The following is a 22,172-nucleotide window of genomic DNA, read 5'->3' as shown; positions in this document are numbered from 1 at the left end:
GTCAGACATGCTTCATATTGTTATCAATATTATTGCATAGACTTAACACAGCCTTCAGTTAAACAGAATAATATTTAATGCTTGTGAGTTTTGGAGCTTTGTGATTTGCCACTTTAGGGCAGTACCTCTGAAAGCTGATGATAAATCCTTTGCATTTAATCTTCAGTTTATAATCCCCAAGGATGAAAATAAGAAAAATCCTGTTTTATAAATAAATGTGTTTGTATTCATACATAATATCCACCAACACTTGGAGGTTGTGATTTCCACTCCATTATTAGGTTTCTTTCCCACCTTAGAATTCATAAATAACCATTGTAAAACAGGAAGAGGTGTGGGCATGTTGTCAGTTGTGGTTCCTGTCTTCAAGTTTCCATCTTCAAGATGATTGTATGTTTATGCTTTAAAAACACGATGCTTCAGAGTATTTTTGGTGATATATTTTTTACAGAGGCTGGAGAAAGAATTTCCAGTGCAACATTTTATCAGAGGACTGGTAATGATACTGTACTTCAAAACCAAAAAACCTTGTAGGGAGAGGAAATTTCTAGAGGAAATTTTTCTTCTGAGGTTTGGGGGAAAGATCTGCTTTGTTCCTTCTTTAATCAGTGGAGACTGCCCTGTTGTAGGTAGTGCAAAATGACTGCCCCTCCTTAATAACTGTTTTCCTCTCTAGTTACACTTACCTTTATTTTGAGTGGTTTACCATGAGACAAAAAATGGAGTCTAATCCCGCTCCACTGTGGTGCCATGTACTGATGTGCTGAATTGAAGGGACACCAGGATGTTTCAGTGCAGTGAGGTGTACTGTTTCCTGCTCAGCCCAAACCTAGCAATGCACTGTTTAGATTTTGTGTCAGGGAATGAGTATATGTGCAGATGGATAAACTTTTTAAAACCTAAACTTTGTAAAACCTAAGCTTTGCACGATAGTTGTCTAAACTCAGGAAGTTAACAGGGAACATAAGGTCAAGGACCTCGCCAAAATCACTGGCACGATGGTGATGATAAAGAATAGCTTCATACCACATGTGGTGTGTGGTCACACATAAATGAGAAGGGAAAGGGATCCTTCTGCATATCCTTGTTATCCTAGTCGTGATGAGTCTCACTGGGTTTGTTTAGTGTGGAGTTTGAGTTCCTAAATACCAAAAGTAGGAGGAAAGACAGAACAAGAGGACACAGTCTCAAGCTGCGCCAAGGGAGATACAGGCTAGAATTAAGGAGGAAGTATTTTACAGAAAGAGTGGTCAAATACTGGAATCATCTACCCAGGGAGGTGGTAGAGTCACCATCCCTCGAAGAGTTTAAAAAAAGACTGGATGTGGCACTTGGTGCCATGATCTAGTTGAGGTGTTAGAACATGGGTTGGACTTGATGATCTTAAACGTCTCTTCCAACCTAGAATTTCTGTGATTCTGTGAAAGGAGGAAAAAAAAAGAGGTGCATGTTCTCAGTGTTGCTTTTTCTCTCTGTTGGAATGGTCCTTGCTTCAAGTAATCTTTGCCAAGCTACTTGTGGGTTTTTAATCTTGTCTCAAGTGTACATAGAATACAAAAGATTTGTACAAATCTTCATTTTTCATCTGCCAAACCTATTAACAACTACTGCAGAATGCTTACAGATAGTTAATTATTTTATAAACTGCCAAGAAAGAGAGAGGAAAGGGGGATAAAAAGGTATGTTAACTGCTGCTGACCATTTTGCCTTTCTGTTGCTGGGGGAGCTTTAAAAAGTTTACAAAACCAAAAAATTTTAAAAAAGCATGGCGGAGGTTTTTCTCAGACTGATCCCTGTCTTAGGAAAGTACCTCTCATATAAAGCGGAAACAGAGGATGGCAGGAGGTGCAGTGAGTCAGTATCCAGAGTTGTATTCTGTGGCCAGAAAAGTGGGAGGAGTCCTAGCTGAGAAGGGTGACTTGCTACTGCTAGGAAGAGGGATTTAGAAGGATCATGTGAAAGGAAGAATTGCTGCCTTCATGGCAGGAAATGGCTGGAGCACGCACTGGGGCCTTGGCTGGGGAAGGTCAGTGTGCAGGCTGACTTCCTGGAGACCCAGAGGAGGTGGCTGAATGGTGTGGACGTCAGGGAGCATGTGGGAAATAAATAATGGAGATTTAAGCTTGGTTTAGAAATGAAAAGACTTATCTCAGGCACCGAATAAGGATGTCACAGTGCAAAGTAAGCCTTCATGTCTAGTTGGTCACACCTTGTTTTGCTTTTGCTTAGAGACAAATGTAGGCTATAGGTGGGTAACCATTGATGTGGGTGAGTCATGTAAAACCAAACCATTAAGGTATTGCCAGCAGATGCTTTGAATGGGTAATTGGTAGCAGAGGGCTGGTTAGCTGCAACAAGCTGGGCATGAGAGTGCAATTTACTGTTTTCCTGGAGACAGTCTGATGCCCTGTTTTCCTGTTCACATGTAACTCCTTCTGAGCCAGCCCTTGCATCTCTCAAGGTTTGAAGAGATTGCCATATCTGAAAATACATGATTTTCCTTTCCATTTGAAAGAGTCATACAGTAAAATCCTTGTTTTCTTTCAAATCCTAATTCTCTGTCAATGAAGGAGCTTATTTACTACACATCCTTTGTTTTGAAATTGATAATGGTGCAGACTGTCAAAAGTGATGCAACATCTTGCTCAGAGAGCTCTCTGCTGGTTTTGTGTTGCTTCAGATGCAGCCTGGTACAGAGCCTGTCCTACCACTGTTGCTGGGCTTAAGGGGCGGTGTTCCCTGAGACTGCTGGCCACTTTTTTCATCTGAGAAGCAGAGTCTGTGAGGAAACTCCTTCCAATCTGAGACTTTCTTTTCATGTTACTGCCACTTTTACAACTAGGTGGGATGTTTTTCTTTGGCATGACAACTGTCCTGACAAATGGTTAGTTAGCAGGATGTTGTCCTTTTGATGTTCATGTCACTATGCATAAAGAAGTTTCTCAAGGGCTTTGCTTGCCATCCAAGTCCAAGTGTCTTTATCTGCAAATGTTTTCTTTCAGCCTGTGGTTCAGGGCCTTGTGTCAGTGAGAATCAACTGCCAGGTTTTGTAGACACAATTTTTTGTGAGCTTCATTAACGCTGGAGTTCTGCCAGCTTCTGCTTTTTATGACCTTTTTAGCCATATGGGGCTTTTCAAATTGTTTTGTGCCTCACTTTGAGGTGCATCTGTGATGTGCAACACTTGAGTAACTAATTCAGTCTCTAATAAAAGCCACGTAGAGTCACAGACTATCTAAGTTGGAAGAGACCCGTAAGGATCATTTAGTCCAACTTCCTGCTTCTCACAGGGCACCTAAAACTGAACTACAGGACTAAAATCATTGTCAGATGCTCCTTGAACTTTCATGGGCTTTGTGCTGTGACCAATTCCATGGAGAGCCTGTTTCAGTGATGGACCACAATCTAGAAGGTTTTCCTAATGTCCCATCTGAACTTCCTGTGATGCAGCTTCATTCCATGTCCTCATGTCTCTTATCAGTGGGCAGAACCATTGGACTGACAGCAGCCACAGGATTAAGCACTTCCTTGAAACAAGCACATGACATCCTCATGTCCCCCCTTCAGAAAAATATGAGCTTGAAATACCTGGGAGATATGGCAGCCACACTGTTATTGAAGCCCAGACTCTGTAGGATGTGTTCTGTTGATAGGCAGAAATATTCCTCATCTATTTGTGTAAGAGGCCTATTTAGCCTAATTAGGAAGTGCTTTGGCAATGATGAAGCAGTGTGAGCACACAGGAACGCAAAAAGCCCTTCTTCACTGTACACAGATAAAGGGAAATGAGTAAATAAAATACGGAATCCCAGAGTGGAAAGGATTATAAGCTGGCAAGCGATAACAGTTCTTATTGCTAGGTTGATATCCCTAATTGATATAAACATGAAGCCCTGTGCAATCTGTGGTACTTAAAAGACACGCATCTAAATAATATTTAAATAGATTCTTCATTTTTTAAGACCCACTGGAGTGTAATTGTATTCAACTTAATTAAATGAACTGAAACCCCTTGGTAACTGTGCTTTACTGTTCCTAAATAAAACACTCTCCAAAGAGACTTGAGGAAGCTTAGTTAAGGCAATAAAAAACCTGAGCCCAGCACCATGAAGTTTTGCATGAGCAATATTAGATTTAGTTCATCTGTATGCTACCTGCAGTGGTTGAGACTGTACTAACAGTGCCATACTTCTGTTAAGAGTCAAAAGCTGGGGCTTCACTGAAGTGTTTTAGGGCAGAGTCAGCCTTTCTGGTTTCAGATTTGTATGAATGTGGGGTGTCTGCTTAACCTGGTTTATTAATGCTACCCCTCTGTGCTGGTGCAGAGCACATTTTCCCTGCAGGAGTGAGGGTTTGCAGGGACAGCAGAGGGAGGCACAGGATGGGTGGCATTGGTGAGGGGGAGCCTGGGCCCAGCTTGCGTACGGGAGCTACGGGAAATAATTTCTTCTGCTGCTAAGATGACATGGATTGCTGCCATGCTCAATTACAGTTGTTTCCTTTCCTGGTAAAAGATGACCTGTCAGGAAGCGGTAGGAGTGAAGACAAGGTTAGTCCCTGCTTATGTAGAAGTGTTGGGTGTATCCTCTAGGCTGCAAGCTGCAGAATTTCTAGTAGGAAAAACCAGAAACATATCAGAGTTTGAGAAAGCAGTTTAAACATCAGCATTCTGGCTTTCCACGGCTGACGGCTGGGCTGCCCTCTGCACCTGCAGCAGGGAATCAGGGGCTGCATCTCTAGGAGACACAGTGGCCTGTGCTGCTTGCTGGGCATCTCAACCAGGATTGCTGGTGTCCATACCTACTCCCAAAAAAGAGGAGCAGTCTTGTCATGCCTTGGTGTGCAGAGCAGTGTTTTTTCACGCTTTGTAAAAACAGTTTGAAGTGAAGGCAAATATTTGACATTTCCTTTGCCCTGTCTGAAATCTTAACATGGATAACAGGAGAGCTTCCTCTTGGAAGTCAGCATCCAAAGTGGCTGTACAAGTGGGAGTAAGTAATTGTGCTTGCTGTCACACCCAGCTTCCTAAGAGCAGCATTTCGGAAGGCTGGGACTGTCACTGCCGAGCTGGGTGATGATGCAAGGTGCATGCTGCCCTGTAGCTCTTGCCCTGCAAGTGCAGATGAGGTAATGGGCTCATCCAGCCATGAGAAATGTGGAGCAGACGACTGCAGCCCTGCTGGGCTTTCCCAGTGCGGCAGAGTGGGAGAGGACTGTGCTCTCTCCTCTGCCTCTCAGTAGTTGTGGTTGAGGGGAAGGTCCCATGCAGGATTTGGCTGCTGGGATGGTAAGAAATGAGGGAAGGCGTGGAGTGTTCCCCTATACTGGTGCATCTCCAAAGCCAGTACTGCTGGGGGAACTGCTGTCCATAGGGACCTGCCCAGGATCCTGGGCCTGGATGTCACAGTAAAGCGTCAAGGAGTGCACAATAGTACACTGAAGAGGCAAGGGGGAGGGGCAGGGGGAACAGAGAAAGAAGGATGAGAAGTTTTTTTGAGTGAACTTTACTTTTTCTGGACAAGGTATGCCCTCCTTCTGCCAAACTGTCCAGGGGAAAAGCGTTGCACAGTTCAGTTTAAAGGCAGTCATTCTCTCCTGCCTTGACACTTGAAAAGTAATTTTGTTAGTGAAACTAGCACATAACCATTACCAAAGTTTGCTTTCTCTGAGCAACTTTAACACCTTGGGGAAATACTGTAAACAAGACTTGCTGAGATTACACAATTGACCTGAGATACTGTTGACTACTCAGTTTGTTTTGCCTTTAAATATCCAAATATTTTTTTACATGTTTTTTGTTTAGATTTTTTCAGGCTACTCTTTTAATGATTACTCACACCTCAGTTATGTAGTCCCATTTATCACAGAAGATTTGGATTTGTCATACTGTGCTACTACTAAATATAAGGAAAAGAGCTTTAATGAGACTTCCTTCACTATTGCAGCTGATATGGCTAACTCCCTGAAATATTTATTTCAACATCTACTTGAGATGTTTGCCTTTTGCCTATTTCATTAGACACTAACTTATCTCAGACATGAAGCCACCCCCGTAATATATGCTAAATTTCCCAAATCTGAAACAGGAAATTCACCTCCATCTCCTTAATGGTATTTTTATCAGATATATGTACATTTCTTAACCCTTGCCATTCTTTTGTTTACCATTTGTTTCTGCTCCAAGTCTCAGGCTAGAACCCACGGCAACTGGAACACATGAAGTGAAAAATTTTCACTTAATGTGAGCAAAAGTCTCAGCAGAGTGTGCAAAAGGAGGAGGCAGTAAGAGCAAGGGAGGAAAAACTAATGAGAGGTGATGTTAGGTGCAGCTATTACATGGCTTAAGCTTGTTCTGCTTTACAAGCTGACAATGGCAACTTGTAGCTGACTGATGACCAGTCTGGTGGATGGTGGTATCAGAGTAGACAAGGGGTTTGAGTTATATTTTGATGAGCTTAGTGCAGAGCTCCTCAGGGAAAGGAGGATAGAGGATAATATGTGGTTATTAGGGAAGCTGGACATTAAGGGTGCTTTGAACTGACTGTCATGAATAAAATTTGCATATATTCTTGTCTGTTAAGACTGGTCCTACTTGTGGTAAATACCAAATTTTTAAGTATGTTGGAAAGTACATTTGCATAGATGCAACTTTTTTGTTAGCATTCATATATTTTTATTATTTCCATAGAGGACTTCCTTGGTTGCAAACCACAGAGAGGGATCCCAGTAGTGTGCTTTTAAATTTATTTTAATTTACAGAAGGAAAAGGAGAAATCACATTCAGAATGTTTTTTCCAGAGATGCATTGCTATACCTTCTTGACAAAGACTTTGGGGCTTTACAGTAAAAAGAAGGAGGTGGAAAAAACTGTGGTGCTACTGGTAAAGGAAACACTTTAATTTCAGAATTTTGAAAAGAGTAAGAGGGGTTTTTGATGTAAAGATTGGGCTAAGTTTTATATATAGATATATATGGGGAAAAACAACTTGGAAAACTCTGTGGTTTAATATGATTTTTTGGGTCTAGAGTGGCTGTGCTCTGAACTTGGTGGGTTGCATTAGTTATTTCAGATAACTGCTGCAAAATCTTTGATATCAAAGTATACCATTGTGCTTTCTGCTTATTGTACAGAATCTATAAGTCTTTTAACCATGCTACAGAGAGCTTGACACAGTAGTATCACATCTATTTTTGTAACTGTCTCTAAAGCCACATAGTTTAATGACTCAACCCTCAGATGCCATAAAAATTAATGGAAAGACTATTGAATCAATCTGGTCTGTATGTTCTTTTTGTTCTCACAGTGTCTGGCTATAGAGAGGTCAAGGGAATCATGACAACTTTTCGGCATCCTCAAAAATAGCTGTTCTCAATATAAAAATGTCATGACTTGTACGCTGAGTATTTTACGCCTTCTTCTGAATATCAAGGGAAGCGCTGACTGCCTGGCCTTGCACTTCTGTCTCACTCACATTTCTGACCCTGCTGACTGTCAAGACAGGCTTTGAACCTGTCATTGCATGGATAGTAGAATTGTTAACTCTGCTGAATGGAAGATTGTCCTTGCTGAGCCCTAGGAATAGAAAGAAGTATTTCTCAAGCAGCATGTTGGGTTCATTTTCAATGCAAGCATTTTGAAGCTGTGCCAGAAGGCAAAATATCAGCCCTATTCCTAGCAGAAATACATTGGTAGCAAGAGGGTCAGAAATGGGCAACAGAATTATACTGGAACTCTGCAGGTTTTCCTACAGATGCCTATCCTCACTGTGTTTTACTGTAGTAAACTGAGACGCAAGCTCTAGCCAGAGAGATGGATGCAGGTTTAACTCTTGTGTTTGGAAAAGGTTTGGATCTGATTTCAATCTGCCTCCTTAGAAAAAACTGTAAAGGAACCTGAAATACTGTGTCTCAGGTTTATCAAGTGCAGCCTGAATTCAGGTATTAGTATATTCTGGAATGCAGGGAGTTCTGCCACAAGTCCAAGGTCACTTTGGGAAGGATGCAAAATTTCTCAAGCTTTTATGAACTCTTATGATTAGTAAAAATATCTACAAAGGAGTGGCATCTTAGTCAAAGTTATCCCATGAAAATCTGATCATTCCTTGCATTTATTAGGCACAAATATATTTTCCTACATATGTTCTCATTTCACTGCTTCTTTTGTCCCTCCTCCCTCTTGCCCGTCTCCCCTCCCCAAACAAGCCTGTTTGCTCTGGCCCACATTCTGGCTTTCATTTATGTACTTCTTTGAGCTGTCCAAACCAAAGGTATTATTGAAATGCAAGGTCATGTTCCACAAATTTTTAGTAGGCGTCCCTGTTAAAGTCTAACTGCCAGAAATAAACTGCTAATGTTTACAGTGACTCTCCACACAGTAGTCCTGTGTTTCAGGCATGGAAATGGATTTTTCTCATCTTAGCTTGTAAAGGTCAAAAAATGTGCCTTTGTGAAAAAGCACCTTCCCTTCACCAGTGCCATTTCCACATTCATTCATATCTTATTAGGAAAAAAAGTCAGATTGTCTTCCAGTTTCTGACCTATTCCTAAGATCCCAGATTATGCATGTGCTTTGGCCATAGCTGCAATGGATTTTAAGTTTTGGACTCGTCTAGTTGCATTGTGTGCTGTCACCTGCATTGCCATGTGCAGATGGAGACCCATCTGTCTCGCTGAACAAACAGGCTTGTAGCATCACATCTTTCTACATTTCTGAGATTCATGCAGTTATGTGAATTTTACCCAGGGGCTGGGACAGTGAGCACATATATCCAGTAATCAAGACCTTTCTCCTGACATTCCTAATAGCTGCCAGAATAGGAGGAGGATATGCTGGAATATGCTGCTTTGTAACATATTTTTCAGATTCTGAGGCAGAAAAGTACAGAATAAAATAGTTGTATTTTTGGAAGATTTTTCTAAAAATCTTGTTCTGCATAGAAATTTATGCAGAAAGTATGCATGCTCTGCTAGTGCTAATATTTTGGTACACATGTAGGTTCATCAAATGTATTTGTTACTTAGCAAAGTCTGTTATTCCTCCTTAGCTATTGGTGTTTTTATTTTATTATACTATTAAACTATGAATATATTTTTACTGAATTTTACAGCCAGCAGAGCTCTCTAGCAAAACATTTTTCTCTTTTACGCTTTCAGATGTCAAATACAGAGGATTCTGCCAAGGCGTTAAACTAACTGATGTGCAGTGACCGATAAATTCTAACTTTATAATAAGTGCCAAATCATTCCAACTTTTCTTTGTAGTCGCTCCATTAGCAGGAATCCCAGTGGATTCCTTTGGTATTCACATGCATATCAGAACTAATTCTCTGGGAATTTCAGGGCAATTCATCATTTTGCTCTGTGTTTTATGATGCCAAAAAATGTTGCATGCATACATTATAAAATGGAAATTTAGGAACACACATCACAGCTGAAAATAGAAATCTGAGAGAACTTCTGTTTTCATTAGGCTTCATTTCATTAAATCTTCATTTTACATTTAACCCTTTATAAATAACGAGTTGTGTATTTTACTGGCTATTAAACTATTTTGTGGGAGTCTGTGCTGTAGTGGAGTCTTAGGGGACACATGTTGTAACTTCTTACCAATGAAGTGCTTGGGGAATGGTTTTCCTGCTCAATATTTGTATTGCTCACAAATTTTTTTCCATCAGAAAGATCTGTGGGATTATATAGCAGGAACATTGCAGTTTGCATGGTAATAAACACAATTGGTGTAAAATACTCTTCATGATAGTGCTTTAACTGTTACATTTGTAACAAAATGACAGAGGTTATTCTGAGGTTTTGGTTTTAAAAGTGTTACTGACAGTTCAGAGCATTTCAGAGGCTTCTGAAATGCAGATATATTGGTAAGAACAAATTTGAAAGCTATATATTTTTTCATTGCTCACATAAGCTGTCTCAAATATCAAAATGCCCATCTATATCAAAATGGGACATAGTGGTGCATTATTGAAGGCTTATTATTTATTGCATTGGCTTGTTATTTTTTGTACCAATAACTGTGTGCTTTTTCCTACCTGTGAAACTAAAATGGCCCTCCACATTTGTGTAAACCTATGAAAATTGCCACTGGATCTTACTCTTTGTGAATCAGAGTGAAATATTTTTTAAAATATTTTTAGTTATGCTTTTAGTCTTTTATTTTGTTAATAATTCTAGAGATTTTTAAAAACATCTCCGACTACTCCTTTGATTCTGTTTGTAAGGGAATGCATGACTTATCAAGCTGAAGCTAATGTTTTGCATATGAATATTTTTAAAGACTCAAAGCCAAAATAGAATTGCAAAGCACTCTGCTGGTTATTTTGTGTGAGACAGTTTAGAATTATTTGGAGACATTGTGGGGGGTCAATTTAAAGAGCAGACAAAATGTCATGGTTCTTCAGATGAGATATACTTGTGGCCATTATTTGTGTAGTAGAAGAATGAAGCATCTTTTCTAAGTTTTGCCATGTTTTTGGTAGTGCTTGAAGAATAAAGGAGGATGATGGAGATAACTCTATGTAGGGATCAAATTTGAGGTCATATAAATCAAATATATAATCCTTTGTTAAGTTATGACATTTACTTACATGAAATCATGAATGGATGCTGCAGGTCATGAGATGCTTGCTGTCTTTGGCTTGGGTTGATTTATGTATCTTTATTTCTTTTTACAAAACCAATGCTCTCTGCATTGCCTGCATACATAAACTCATAAAAGCAACTCTTGGCCACAGACACAGATCCTTCAATCGGCATTTTCCACTGTACCTTTCTGGCAAGTTGAGGTCCAAATGCAAATGTTTGTGGTGTTGTTGAAGCTGTGGGGCTTCAAACACCAAAGCTAGTAAGGAGGATGCATGCAGCCTTTGTGGAATGGCAACTGCATAAAGCTGTAGCTGCCTCGGTCTGGACCCCAGCAAAAGCATGTGGCAGGGCTGTAATGAGCATGTATGCCAGCTGTCTGTTCTCTCTGTGTCAGCTGTATGTTCTAACATATTGCGGGGTTTTTTCTGTTCCTTCATCTTTTTCTGGACATCAAGCTTGTTTTCATTTGCAGCATAGCCCTGAGCGCCGCCAGCAATCCCTGCTGTCATCAGGCAGGGTGATGCCTGCAGCTCTGTTCCTCTGGACACGATGGCACTGGTGGACTGGTCACTTGTGAACAGGCCTTTCTTTGCAGCTTTCTTTGTGCTTGCTGGCAGTGGGGCCACCCACCTTCTGCAGGCTTTAATGGGGATGCTGCAATCGAGCTAATTTTGTTCTAGGGACAGTCAGAAGCCTTCAGCCTTTTGGAGGGTACCTTTAAAAATAGCACAGTGAACTGCACGCCAGCACAAGCAAAAAATGAGCACTTGTTTGGCTGTGTTTGATCCGCTGGCAGTGCCACTGCTATCCTGCAAATGGTCCGTGACCACATGTCTGAGGAGGTGTGGGGAGGAGCACTGGAGCGTGCTGAGATCCTCAGCTCTGAATGGCTCTCAGCTAAGCTAAAGTTCACATGATAATATTGGATTTGGACAATTTCAGGCAATTTCAAAGTTGTGAATTACCTTTGAAAATTATGGGTATTTTTGGAGCAGGTGAACTTTATGGAATGTATGTATGGTTTCCAGAATTGTGAGAGGAGATGGACTGATAGGCAGTTTTCATGTTGTTCTAGTAAGATGATGCTTCCCTGTGTAGCTCTTATATCATGACTCTTTCCAACTTGAATATTCTCAACTGGCAAAGCTTATCAAAGAATAAATAGACTCTGGTTGGGGAAGATACTCCGAAGTGAGAATTTTTGATAAACCTTAGAGAGTGATGTTTGTTATGATTACATGGCTGGGATTCCGATGTCCCATCGTCTCTTTGGAAGTCATACAGGTTCCTTTAATGCCCACAAAAGTGAACAAATGAAGGTTAAGTTTTGGGGTTCCTTCTTCAGTTTGGTGTTCATATTTTTTCCCCAGCAGTGCATTCCTGGTTATTCCTACTGAGTGTTTAAACACTGAAAGCAGCGTGTAGTTCATGTAGGACCAGAAAGCCCACCCTCAGCTACCAGAGGAGTGTCCAGTGGCACAAGGAAATTTGTGGAACTCGTGGTACAGTCAAAGAGTCCAAGTTTCCTCCCCAGCCTGTTGAGAAGTGATGGATGTCAAGGAGGTGCTGTAGGAAGACGTGGGCTTCTGCTGTGAGTAGGCAGCACTGTGGCTCCTGTAGAAAGGCAGGGTAGCACTGTTGTGTGCAGTGCAGGAAGTTGTTTGTCCAAAGCTCTGGAAAGTCTGAAGTTCCCAGAAATGTATTTGTATAGGGAACTCAATCTTGTAATGCTTGAAACATCTCTTGTGTGAGATCTTTGGCAGGTTGAGAGATAGGAACTACAGTAAAAAATGATGTAGGTATGGGAGCGGGGGGCAGGGGACAAAGTGTAGATATATATTTAGCGTAGTTATTTTGCTTCTGCTGCTCCAACAAGTGACGTGCAAATTGTTTTCCACCCATACTGAACACAGTAGTGTTGAGAAAATGCTGTTCTAAATTTTAGGAATGTGGGCTCTGCAAAAGTTTCTGGGGAAATCTGCAAAAGTTTCAGGAGATAACTGTTCCACCTATGGAATTATGCTTTAAGAGTAGAAAATAGTTTTCACAGACTCTGAGATTTAATAGGCTTTCACTTTGATTTAAACTGGAAAGGTTTTTCCATGTTTCTGGAAGTGACGCTTCATTAGAGCAAATCTACCTCTTCAGTGTAGTCCAGAACCCTGAGAGTGGGACCATGTGCTTATTTCCAAGTAACAACAGCTTCATTAAGGTGTGGTTACTAATAAAAAATCCTCCTAGCTCTTATGCTATAACTCAACTTTGCAATTTATGTATATTATTAGCATAATTATTTTAGATTATTTCTCTCTTGCTTAGCTTTTTCTTAATAATCAAGACATAATTTTATGTTTATATGTGTGCATATATTAACAGCAGCAATAAAGTAATAGTCTGCAATGTATTCTTGCCCTTCTCTCAGGATAGGCATAGAGAGCCTATCTTTTTCATCTGTTACCTTCTAAAGAATGCACTCAGTGATATACATGCTCTTTCATAAGTTAGACAAGTAAGGATACAAGATTATTCCATCCCACCATTTGGATGTATCTTAAGGGTGTGCATATTGTACCTGCCCACCCCCTCACTTTACAGATGGAGCATACATATCTGATGTTTAGAAAGGCTTCTCATGACACTTAAAATTCAGCCTTCTTATTGTTCTGATCTTATTTTCTTCATTCATTATTTTTAAAGTATGAATTTGGACTATAATTAGCAGATTAATACAATTAGGTTTCTGGCTATTGCCATTTTATTAGCATTGTAGCAATCCTACCCTGCAAAGCAGACATGTGGGACTCAGCAAACCATGTTGCCACCTCTAGTACATCTTAAAAGACCAGGCAGAGTGTCTTTGTGGGTGTCATTGTTTGCAGTCTGGCTGGTTTGGTGTATTGGTAAGAAATATTTTAGTTGCAGTTACTAGGGCTAAAGCAGGGCTACTCTTGGTTAGGTCAGTGAAATGTTTGTAGTGGCTGGCTCTTGGAAGGGTGAGCCACTGCTCGGGAGATCCATGCTTGAGCTCCCAGCATGCTGCTGGGAGAGAATTGAGGCAGATAGTGCCTGAGGATGTGTTGTTGCCACTGCATTGTTGTCCCTGCCTTCTTTCTCTCTGTGGGAATTAACAAAGTCCCACCTGGTTGTGAGGAGCTGTTCTGGTTATCCAGTTCGCAGCTGTTAATGTGCTCTGGGATAGGGATGGAGGGGATGACCTGAGCATGATGTGCTGCAGGGACAGGGGTTTCCTTCATAGTTGTGGTGCTACCTTTAAATTAGAATTTTAAGATTGATTAACCTGTTTTCTTTGTCTTCCCTGTAGGACGGGTCACTGGGAAATATTGATGATCTGGCACAGCAGTATGCAGACTACTATAACACCTGCTTCACAGATGTGTGTGAGAGGATGGAAGAGCTGCGCAAGAGGAGGGTTTCCCAAGACCTTGATTTGGTATGTAGAACAGTTACAACTTTATTAACAAATAATTGCCATTCATGCTCCAGATGAAGAATCAATATTACAGCTTGAAGAATTCTACCCAGGGAAATAACTGTACGTGGCTGTGTTCACGCATGCAAACATTTCAGCCAACTCAATTAAACGCTTGGAATTAGCCGGATTAGGTTTTTTCTAGGTATTTTTTATGATTCATTAAGCCTTGGAGTCTGCATTTTTTATTTCTTCTTTAATTAGAGTACTTCTTGCTTGCATACATTTGGTTGCAATCCTCAACTCTCAGAGGCAAGGCACTGTCTGACTAAAGCATTGTTTCCTTGCTCCAAGATGATCCCAGTGTGAGCACAGTGAAACTGTGAGGTTTCCAGTTGCGCTGTACAAAGTGTAAAGAGGGGCTTCTCAAAAGTCCAGGGTGCAGGTTCCAGGCTCCCAAATGTAAGCAGTTCTGCCAACTCCTTTCCATTAGTTTATAGAACCTGTAGGAGGTGATGCGGGGTCACAGAGCTTTTCAGGATGGATGGGACCTCAGGGGGTCCCTAATCCAGCATTCAGCTCAAAGCAGTGTCAACACTGAATTCAAACCAAGTTGCTCAGGGCTTTCTCATTGAGTTTGAAGACCTCCAGGGATGCAGATACTGCACTGTCTCTGAGAAACCTGTTAATACTGCTTTGCTATCTTCATAGTGAACTTCTATGTTTAAATAATGTGTTGTGAGATCCTCCCCATAGCAATTTATACCTGTTGTCTGTTCTCATGAAACACACCTTTTTGATAACCTCCCCACAGATACCAGTAGATCATCTTGAAACTGTCTTTTCTGACAGTTTGGAGCTGAATCTCCCAACTCTTCTTGCTGAGCACAGGCAAAAGTCCTTGAGAGTGCCTTGGTAACAGCTGATGATGTGGATTATTTAAGGCTACTTTCTTTCTTTTTGGGATTCCAGGATACCAACTGAGAGGCTTCCAGAGTTTGTAGACACTACCAACTTCAGTTACACAATTAGTGGCAGCAGAATCAAGGCAGGGAGTCATCTTCTGCCCCACTGAAGTTTGTTAGCTTCTTCTTTATTTTTATATAGAAAAAAAAAAGCTAATGTTTTTGCATATCTGTTGCTGCCGAGAAGTTCCAAGGGTTAAACAAAAAGCTATTGCAGGAAATTCTTTTGTAGACAGACCCTTAAGGCTTTTGTGCAGAGAAGTGATGGCACAGAACTGTGATTCTCATGAAAACCCCCACACCTGGCAGCCCTGGTAATTTTCGGTGGCTGTTGGCAGCAATGAAACCCCCTTTCCTGGTGCTCTTGGAAGCCAGCTCCTGTGCTGGGTAATGGAGTGTGCCTTATGGCAGGAGAGGACCCCTTCCATAGACAGATGGGCCTAATTTGGCTCCCCTCACTTCTGAAGCTGCAGAAGCCAGGCTGGAAAAAGCCATGTGAGCTTAATTAACTCACATCAAAGGTGCAGATCTTCATGCTGGTTTAAATAGACATGAGCTAACCAAAGACAGACCATCAAGTGATTCATTCTATTCCAGAGAAGCTGTAGTCAGAGAAAGTGGCTGTGTGAAAAACAGCCTGGAGATTCCTCTTCAGCCTCTCTGATACTGAGTTTGCTTACTCCAGTGATGACTTCTTGAACTGCCAGGTCAGAGAGAAGACAATGCAATTGAAAATTAAATTAGTGCTCCATTTTTGCTACATCTGTCACTCCTATAATGCATTTTCTAGACATAAGATAGCCATTCTGCTGATAACATATGAGCCTATAGATATTAGCTCACTTGCCGAACAACTGCATCCAAACAGTGCTGACTGCAGCTGAATCTTGCTCTCATCAATGAACAGGCAGGCTTGACTTAGCTACACAGAGAGGGGGAAATAGCCATGTAGACCAGAATGTGATTTTAGTGTGATGAGCAGAAGAGTGAGTCACTTGTTCTGGTGGTTTTTTGTCTCTATACACCTTGAGGAAAGGCAGTGTATTGGCAGACATTTGGGGATAGTGAATGGGAGGTAGCGCTGGGGTAAATGCCCAATGCACATCCCAGATGTGCTATGATAGCAAAGAAAAAAAATGTACCAGATAGCAAATATATGCAGCTCCAAAATGATTATGCACCAGTATTGTGGGTCTGTTAGCCTAGGCTGACCTTGCTCTGCCATACATTGCTCTTCTAGCACAGATGAAGAAAGCAGTGCTGTCTCTACATCCTGTCTTCCCAACAGTGGGATTGTGCCAGAGCTGGAGGTGGGCAGTGTATCAGTTCTTCCTCCCCTCCCCAAAGGTCTTCTCCCTCTCTTTAGTGAAGTGAACATAGCAGAGCTGACATGCATGCAGTATTAGTGCATATTTTCAGGGGTTTGATGGAGTGGTGGTTACTGAATCCATATGAAAATGCAGTATTGAGTGCATAAAATTACTTAGCAGAAACATAAAAGGTTAGGTTAGGTTGCTGCTTTTACAGAATGCTCTGAACAAAGAGAAAAGAGCAGGTCACTCCAGGAGTCAAAGCATCCTGTAAACCGTGCACAGAGAGGCCCTGTCAGGAGGAGCAGTGCAATAACAAAGACATGCCTGAGTTGGCAGAGCTTTGGCAGGAACATGTATTTAGCACCGGCTCGCCCAGATTGCCCTTTGTAGCACGTCCACTGGAAGGACAGAAATATGAACTGTTTATTGCTGCTTCTGTACCCTTTGAAATAATTTAAGCTGTTTGGGCGCAAGTGTTGATATCTTGATTGTATATTGTACTTTCTAATCAGCTCTCCAGCCTTTCCTATCACACCATGGCCATTTCAGTCTAGATATCCTGCTCTGAAGTTGAATTTAAAAAAAAATCACTTGGTAAAATTATTTGGGAAAGCAGCATATCTTGTAAGAAAACAGTGGGTGCAGATGGAGCTGAACCCAGAATATTTTTCCAAATGGCAATGCTGTCAAGGGTTGTTAGTTCTCTCTAAACACGATAACTGCTTTCTGTGTTTGGAGTTTTGCCTATGTTTTTGTAATGAAGAATGTGCTTGGGTTTGGACACTAATGTTTGTGAACAGCATGGGAGTTGCCCACATTTCCTTGCATTTGGCCTATTCCTGTACACCATGTGGGCTTTTGGCTGAGGAAGAACTGCAGGTGGAGTAGATAGAGTGGATTTGCAGGCCCATAATGAATGTATCACTGGTAATATTGAGGTGGACATCTGCTAAAATATAGTTGTGGCCAGAGAAGTGACTCTGTGAGGATGGTATTTTCTAACTGGTCACATGACATCCTTGTCTTTAAATTGGAGAGACATGAATTATACAGATGAACTGCTCAGGTGTATAAGGAAGTGGCTGGATGGCCACACTCTGGTGGCTCAGTACCCAAATGGAGATCAGTGATGAGTGGTGTTCCTTAGGGAGCACTGTTTGGATTGGTGCTGTTTAACATCTTTGCAGGCGACAGGGAGAGTGGGATCAAGTGCACCCTCAGCAAGTTTGCTGATGACTCCAAGCTGAGTGGAGTGGTCAACACACTGGAGGAGAGGGATGCCATCCAGGGCTACCTGGACAGGCTTGAGAGATTGACCTGTGAAGCCTCATGACATTCAAAAAAACCAAGTGCAAGGTCCAGCAAATGTGTTGGGGCAATCCTGTGCACAGGTACAGGCTGGGAGGAGAATGAATGAAGAGCAGCCCTGGGGATAAGGTTTTAATGCTGTTGGTGGATGAAAAACTTGACATGACTTGCAGTGTGTGCTCACAGCCCAGAAAGCCCACCAGACCCTGTGCTGCATCAAAAGGGGTGTGGCCAGGAGGTCAAGGGAGGTGATTGTTCCCTTCCACTCTGCTCTGCATCCAGTTCTGGGGTCCCCAGCACAGGAAAGATGTGAGAGAACTAGGTTCATTCTGCCTGGAGAAGGAAAGGTTCCAGGGGGATCTCACTGCAGCCTTCCAGTAGCTAAAGGGGGATACAAGAGAGCTGGAGAGGCACTTTTTACAAGGGCATGTAGTGATGGGGTGAGATATACTGGAACAGAGAAATTGTGGGTGCCCCGTCCCTGCAAGTGTTCAAAGCCAGGTCAGATGGGGCTTTGAGCAATCCCATTGCAGTGAGATTGGAATGAGATGTGTTTCAACACAAACCATTCTGTGACCTGCTTCCTTTGTGTCTCTGGGGTCATACCTGCATGGCTTGCTGACAAAAGCAGCTTTGTCTTGCCTGTCAGCAGGGCAGGGCAGGACAGCATTGACTTAGCCATGAAAGAGCAAACTGCATTCTGTTGTCTCATCTATCACTGACAGCAGCCAGCTAACTGCTGCTGCCGAGGTCTGTATTGGAGCTGATGAGCTTGAAGTCAAAGAATGGCTTGAGGTTTTCTGATGGACTCTGACAGCTACAGTTGGGGCACCGAGAAGTTGCATCCATCTTTTGTCTTGCAAATTGTATAAAATTAATGCCACTGAAAAGCTAAATGGCATAGTAGAATACTTTTTTCCTACATTCATGTAATTAATTTCATTGTGTAGAAAGGGAAGTGTTCAAAATCTCTCTGTACACTGTGATAAAGTACAATGAATGTATTTGGAAAAATTACCTTGCCTAATCCTGGCTGTTTTTACAATACCTGCACATGTACACAGTCAAAGCCAGAAAATACAAAATAACATAAAACAATCATAAGTTTCTTGTCCTACTTCCAACATCAATGTAGTCTTCCTAAGTCTTGTCTGTGCATGGTTTTATGAGATGCTCAACATCCAGTTGTTTGTTTACAGATGGAGTTGACCATGTAGGTAATGTCATCTCATATAAATGGTATGTACAGCAAGAAAAAGGGGAGGAAAAGCAGCAAAAGTAGAGTAATTAGTAATTTGAGTGATAGAATAATAATGAATTTTCCTCTTTACAGCTGCATTTGTCTTTTATAGTACTACTGGTTGGCATTATCATCAGGCTGTTTGAGAAACTAGCCAGCCTTTGCTGAAGCACACTAAAACACCCAGAACAGTTGCAGTCAGTGATTGATGTACATTTAAAAAATGTTCAAGACAGTTAGCCACCAAAGCTGGAGTTGGGATGCTGAATGTGTTTGTGGAGTGTGCCTGTGTCTACTCTATAGCTGACACTAGTCATGTCTGCCATTCTTCACATCATATATTAATATTTCAGGATCCTAGAATAGACTGCTTATTCCTGCTATGAAATGATCACTTCTGCTTTGCAAATTCAGTACTGGCTGCTGTTATCATTAGTCCTGAGAGGACACCTCTGCATCTCACTGGAATAAGATCCCACTGTTTTGTTTTGTCTTGTTGGCTGTAAGAGGCCCTCCAAAGTATAAACAACGTCTGAGTTTAATTTAAAAGGTATCTACAGCACAAAAAGAAAAAAAACAGAAGAGCTGGAGAACACAGATAAGATTTCCTAATTTTTTTTAAAGTCTCCAGGTCTTATGGGGCAGATATGCAGAAGAAAAAGTAGCAGTAGAAGGTGTGGACTTTGAAGCATCATTGTGGATTTATTTTTACTCAATACAGATTGAACTAAGGGGGATTGGGCCTGAGTATGAGTTACATAAAGTAGGTTCACCTAGAAAATAATAATTGAAGATTTACTGTGTGTGCAGTCTCAATCTCTCAGTATTTTAGGCTTATATTTATAATTTAAATTCATAATGACATTTCATAATTAATGGAGCTTTTTAAAGGTAGACACAATGGAAATTCTGGAACAGACAGGCTATTTTTAGTGTCTCACATCACAGACCAAGGCAGCAAAGGCATTTAAATATAGAGCTAGCATTAAACATGAAAACAAAGCAAGGCTTGTTCCATATGCAGCAAAGTTAATACCATTCTTAAACTGTTCTTAGTTCACTTAATACTAGCAACTAAGTAAAAATCTCTCCACTTTCTGCAAGCTAATGACCTCCTGCAGCCTCACCACTGTTTTTGTTGGAAGGCCATTTATGAATAATCCCTTAGGCAAAATCTGTTCATTTGTAGGCTGGAGACTCAGTGGCCTTTGCAGCTGTGATGGTTTGGGTGACCTTATCTCCCTTTCATACTTTTGGAGGACCCTTGTTTTTTTGGAGTATGATATTTTGTTTAGCACTTCTGGTCTTCTGAAATATTTTTGATAATGTCAGTGTTACAGGAAAAATAGGCTGTCAAAGGTAATTGGTTTTTGTTTGTTTTTTTCTGAGCTGGTAATGCTGTTATACACAAAATTATATTTATGTTATAAATAGAAAAGATAACTGACTTCTGGCAGTCTGACTGGTAATTGTGGAGGGGAGAAATTCTCTTTAGCTTCATAACTGTCTAGGTGTTCTTAATCTTCTAACATCATTTGTAATCATTTTCTTGCCCCTTTGCATACAGCAGGAATTTTATGTTGAACCTTAGATCAGTTGAATATATTCTTACTGTGCTCTTCTTTTATCCCAGAAACGGCACAGATCTGGTGGAACTGACAGACTGGATTTGTATTAACTCTGTGATTTAATCTCATTGGAGCCTGAGGACTAGAGGGAAGGAGTAATTGATTGACTAACTTTAGCTCCCTTTATCTATTTTTTTTCTTTCTCCCTTTAGAATTTAAAAGTGACAGCAAAACTGGAAATGTACAGCACCATGCTGGTAAATTTCATTGCAATGGATACAATTGTTTAAAAAGAGAGCAAATTAAATTGTCATTTAGAAGGTGCATCTCTGAGGGAGAAAAAAAACAACAACAAAACAACCAGAAAAACCAAAACTAACGAACAAAATCAACTCAAACCTGCCTAAACTCTGTAGTGAACAGTTTATGGGATGTGCAGCCCTGCAGCCCAACTTCACATTCACATATTACTAGATTTCCAAGATATCCAACTGAGTGGCATTACTCTGGGAGGACAGCAATGTGTATTGGCTGTGTTAGAAGAGTGTCAGACTTTTGTGATGTGATAGCAGCTAAACCAACAGAGGAATGAACCAAAAAGATGTAATGTTTTCTATTAAGATTACTCCTCTTTGTCTTTGCATAGTGTCAGCTTGACTCCCCAGGCAGCCCCTCTGTGCTCTCCTTCTGTGGTTCCCCAGCCACTGCTCACCAGTCCATCTATGTGTGTTGAAGACAGCTGGCAGCAACTTCAAATGTCAACTAACTGTAGCACTTGCCTGTGCCTCTTCTAAGTCCCCAAGTAGAGAAACACCACTGTCTGTCCTCGAGGAATAGTAAGGATACTGCTCAAGATGGATGTCGTGAGGTTAGCTGAAAAATCTCACTTGTAAGAACCAGAACAGCTTTGCAGGTCATTAGGGAAAACAAACAGGTCTTAATCAATAATAAATCAAGAGCATGTTGTGAGGAGAATGAGAAACACATCGTGAGTATTGGTGCACATCTGGATGTGCTTTGGAATATCTGTTTCTCTGCAGCAGGAGGACACTCTTCCAGCAAAGAAGCCCAGAGGAAGGCAGGCCTCCATCTGTGAATTCAAAGGGACTGGTTCCTTTTTTTCTCTGCTGCTGGCCTGGCCCCTGCTCTTCATGATGTAGGTTCTGGTGCTCCACAGCTACTCTCCTTTGATCTTTCCATGCTTTATCTTCTCTGAGTGTTGTGTAGGTTTCCTGTTTCAGCAGTGTCGCCTGAAGCACACAGAGAAATGCTCCATTTCAAACAAGATGCTCTGTGAATTTTGTGTTTGAAGGAGAACTCAAGCAATTTGAAGAGATGTGATTTCTTTGCCGAATGATCAATCTGTTTTCCACAAAATAATGAAAAGAAATGGCTGTCAGCTGGAAATCCCTCTTCCTGACTTCCATATGTCATATCCCTCTTGATTTATGTTTTTAGGTTTTCCCCAATGGTTTAGATTGCAGCTTTATTTTACATAAGGGAACAAAGTAATCTGGGATTACTACATCCAGTTTTTCCCTGATGCTAAGGCTTCTTTGGTTCTTCAAGCAAATAGAGTTGGCAAAGGCAATAATCCTGTAAAAATATACATATGAAAATGAACAGGTAATATGTTTAAAAGAATTCCATTTCAGTTCCTTATCAGAGGGGTTAATTTCTTGCATTGCTTGTGGCCATGATGAATAAAATCAGTTATGGATTAGAAACTAATGAAAGAAGAAAGACTTGAAA

At 41.1% G+C, this 22,172-nt stretch overlaps 1 protein-coding gene across 4 annotated transcripts in view; it reads left to right on the top strand.

Annotated features, from left to right (window-relative positions):
- Nucleotides 1–22,172, top strand: part of LOC131081216 (SAM and SH3 domain-containing protein 1-like) — a 525,757-nt gene that overhangs the window by 417,720 nt on the left and 85,865 nt on the right. For all 4 annotated transcript variants that reach the window (XM_058020163.1, XM_058020165.1, XM_058020162.1 and 1 more), the window contains exon 2: nt 13,919–14,047. In XM_058020163.1, the coding sequence (XP_057876146.1) occupies nt 13,919–14,047 (129 nt within the window). The remainder of the gene's footprint in view (nt 1–13,918; nt 14,048–22,172) is intronic.

This window comes from Melospiza georgiana, chromosome 3 (assembly GCF_028018845.1).
Source record: "Melospiza georgiana isolate bMelGeo1 chromosome 3, bMelGeo1.pri, whole genome shotgun sequence".
Classification (NCBI taxonomy): Eukaryota; Metazoa; Chordata; class Aves; order Passeriformes; family Passerellidae; genus Melospiza; species Melospiza georgiana.
The sequence above is the reverse complement of the archived record's forward strand: the minus strand, read 5'-3'. Positions and strand labels throughout refer to the sequence as shown.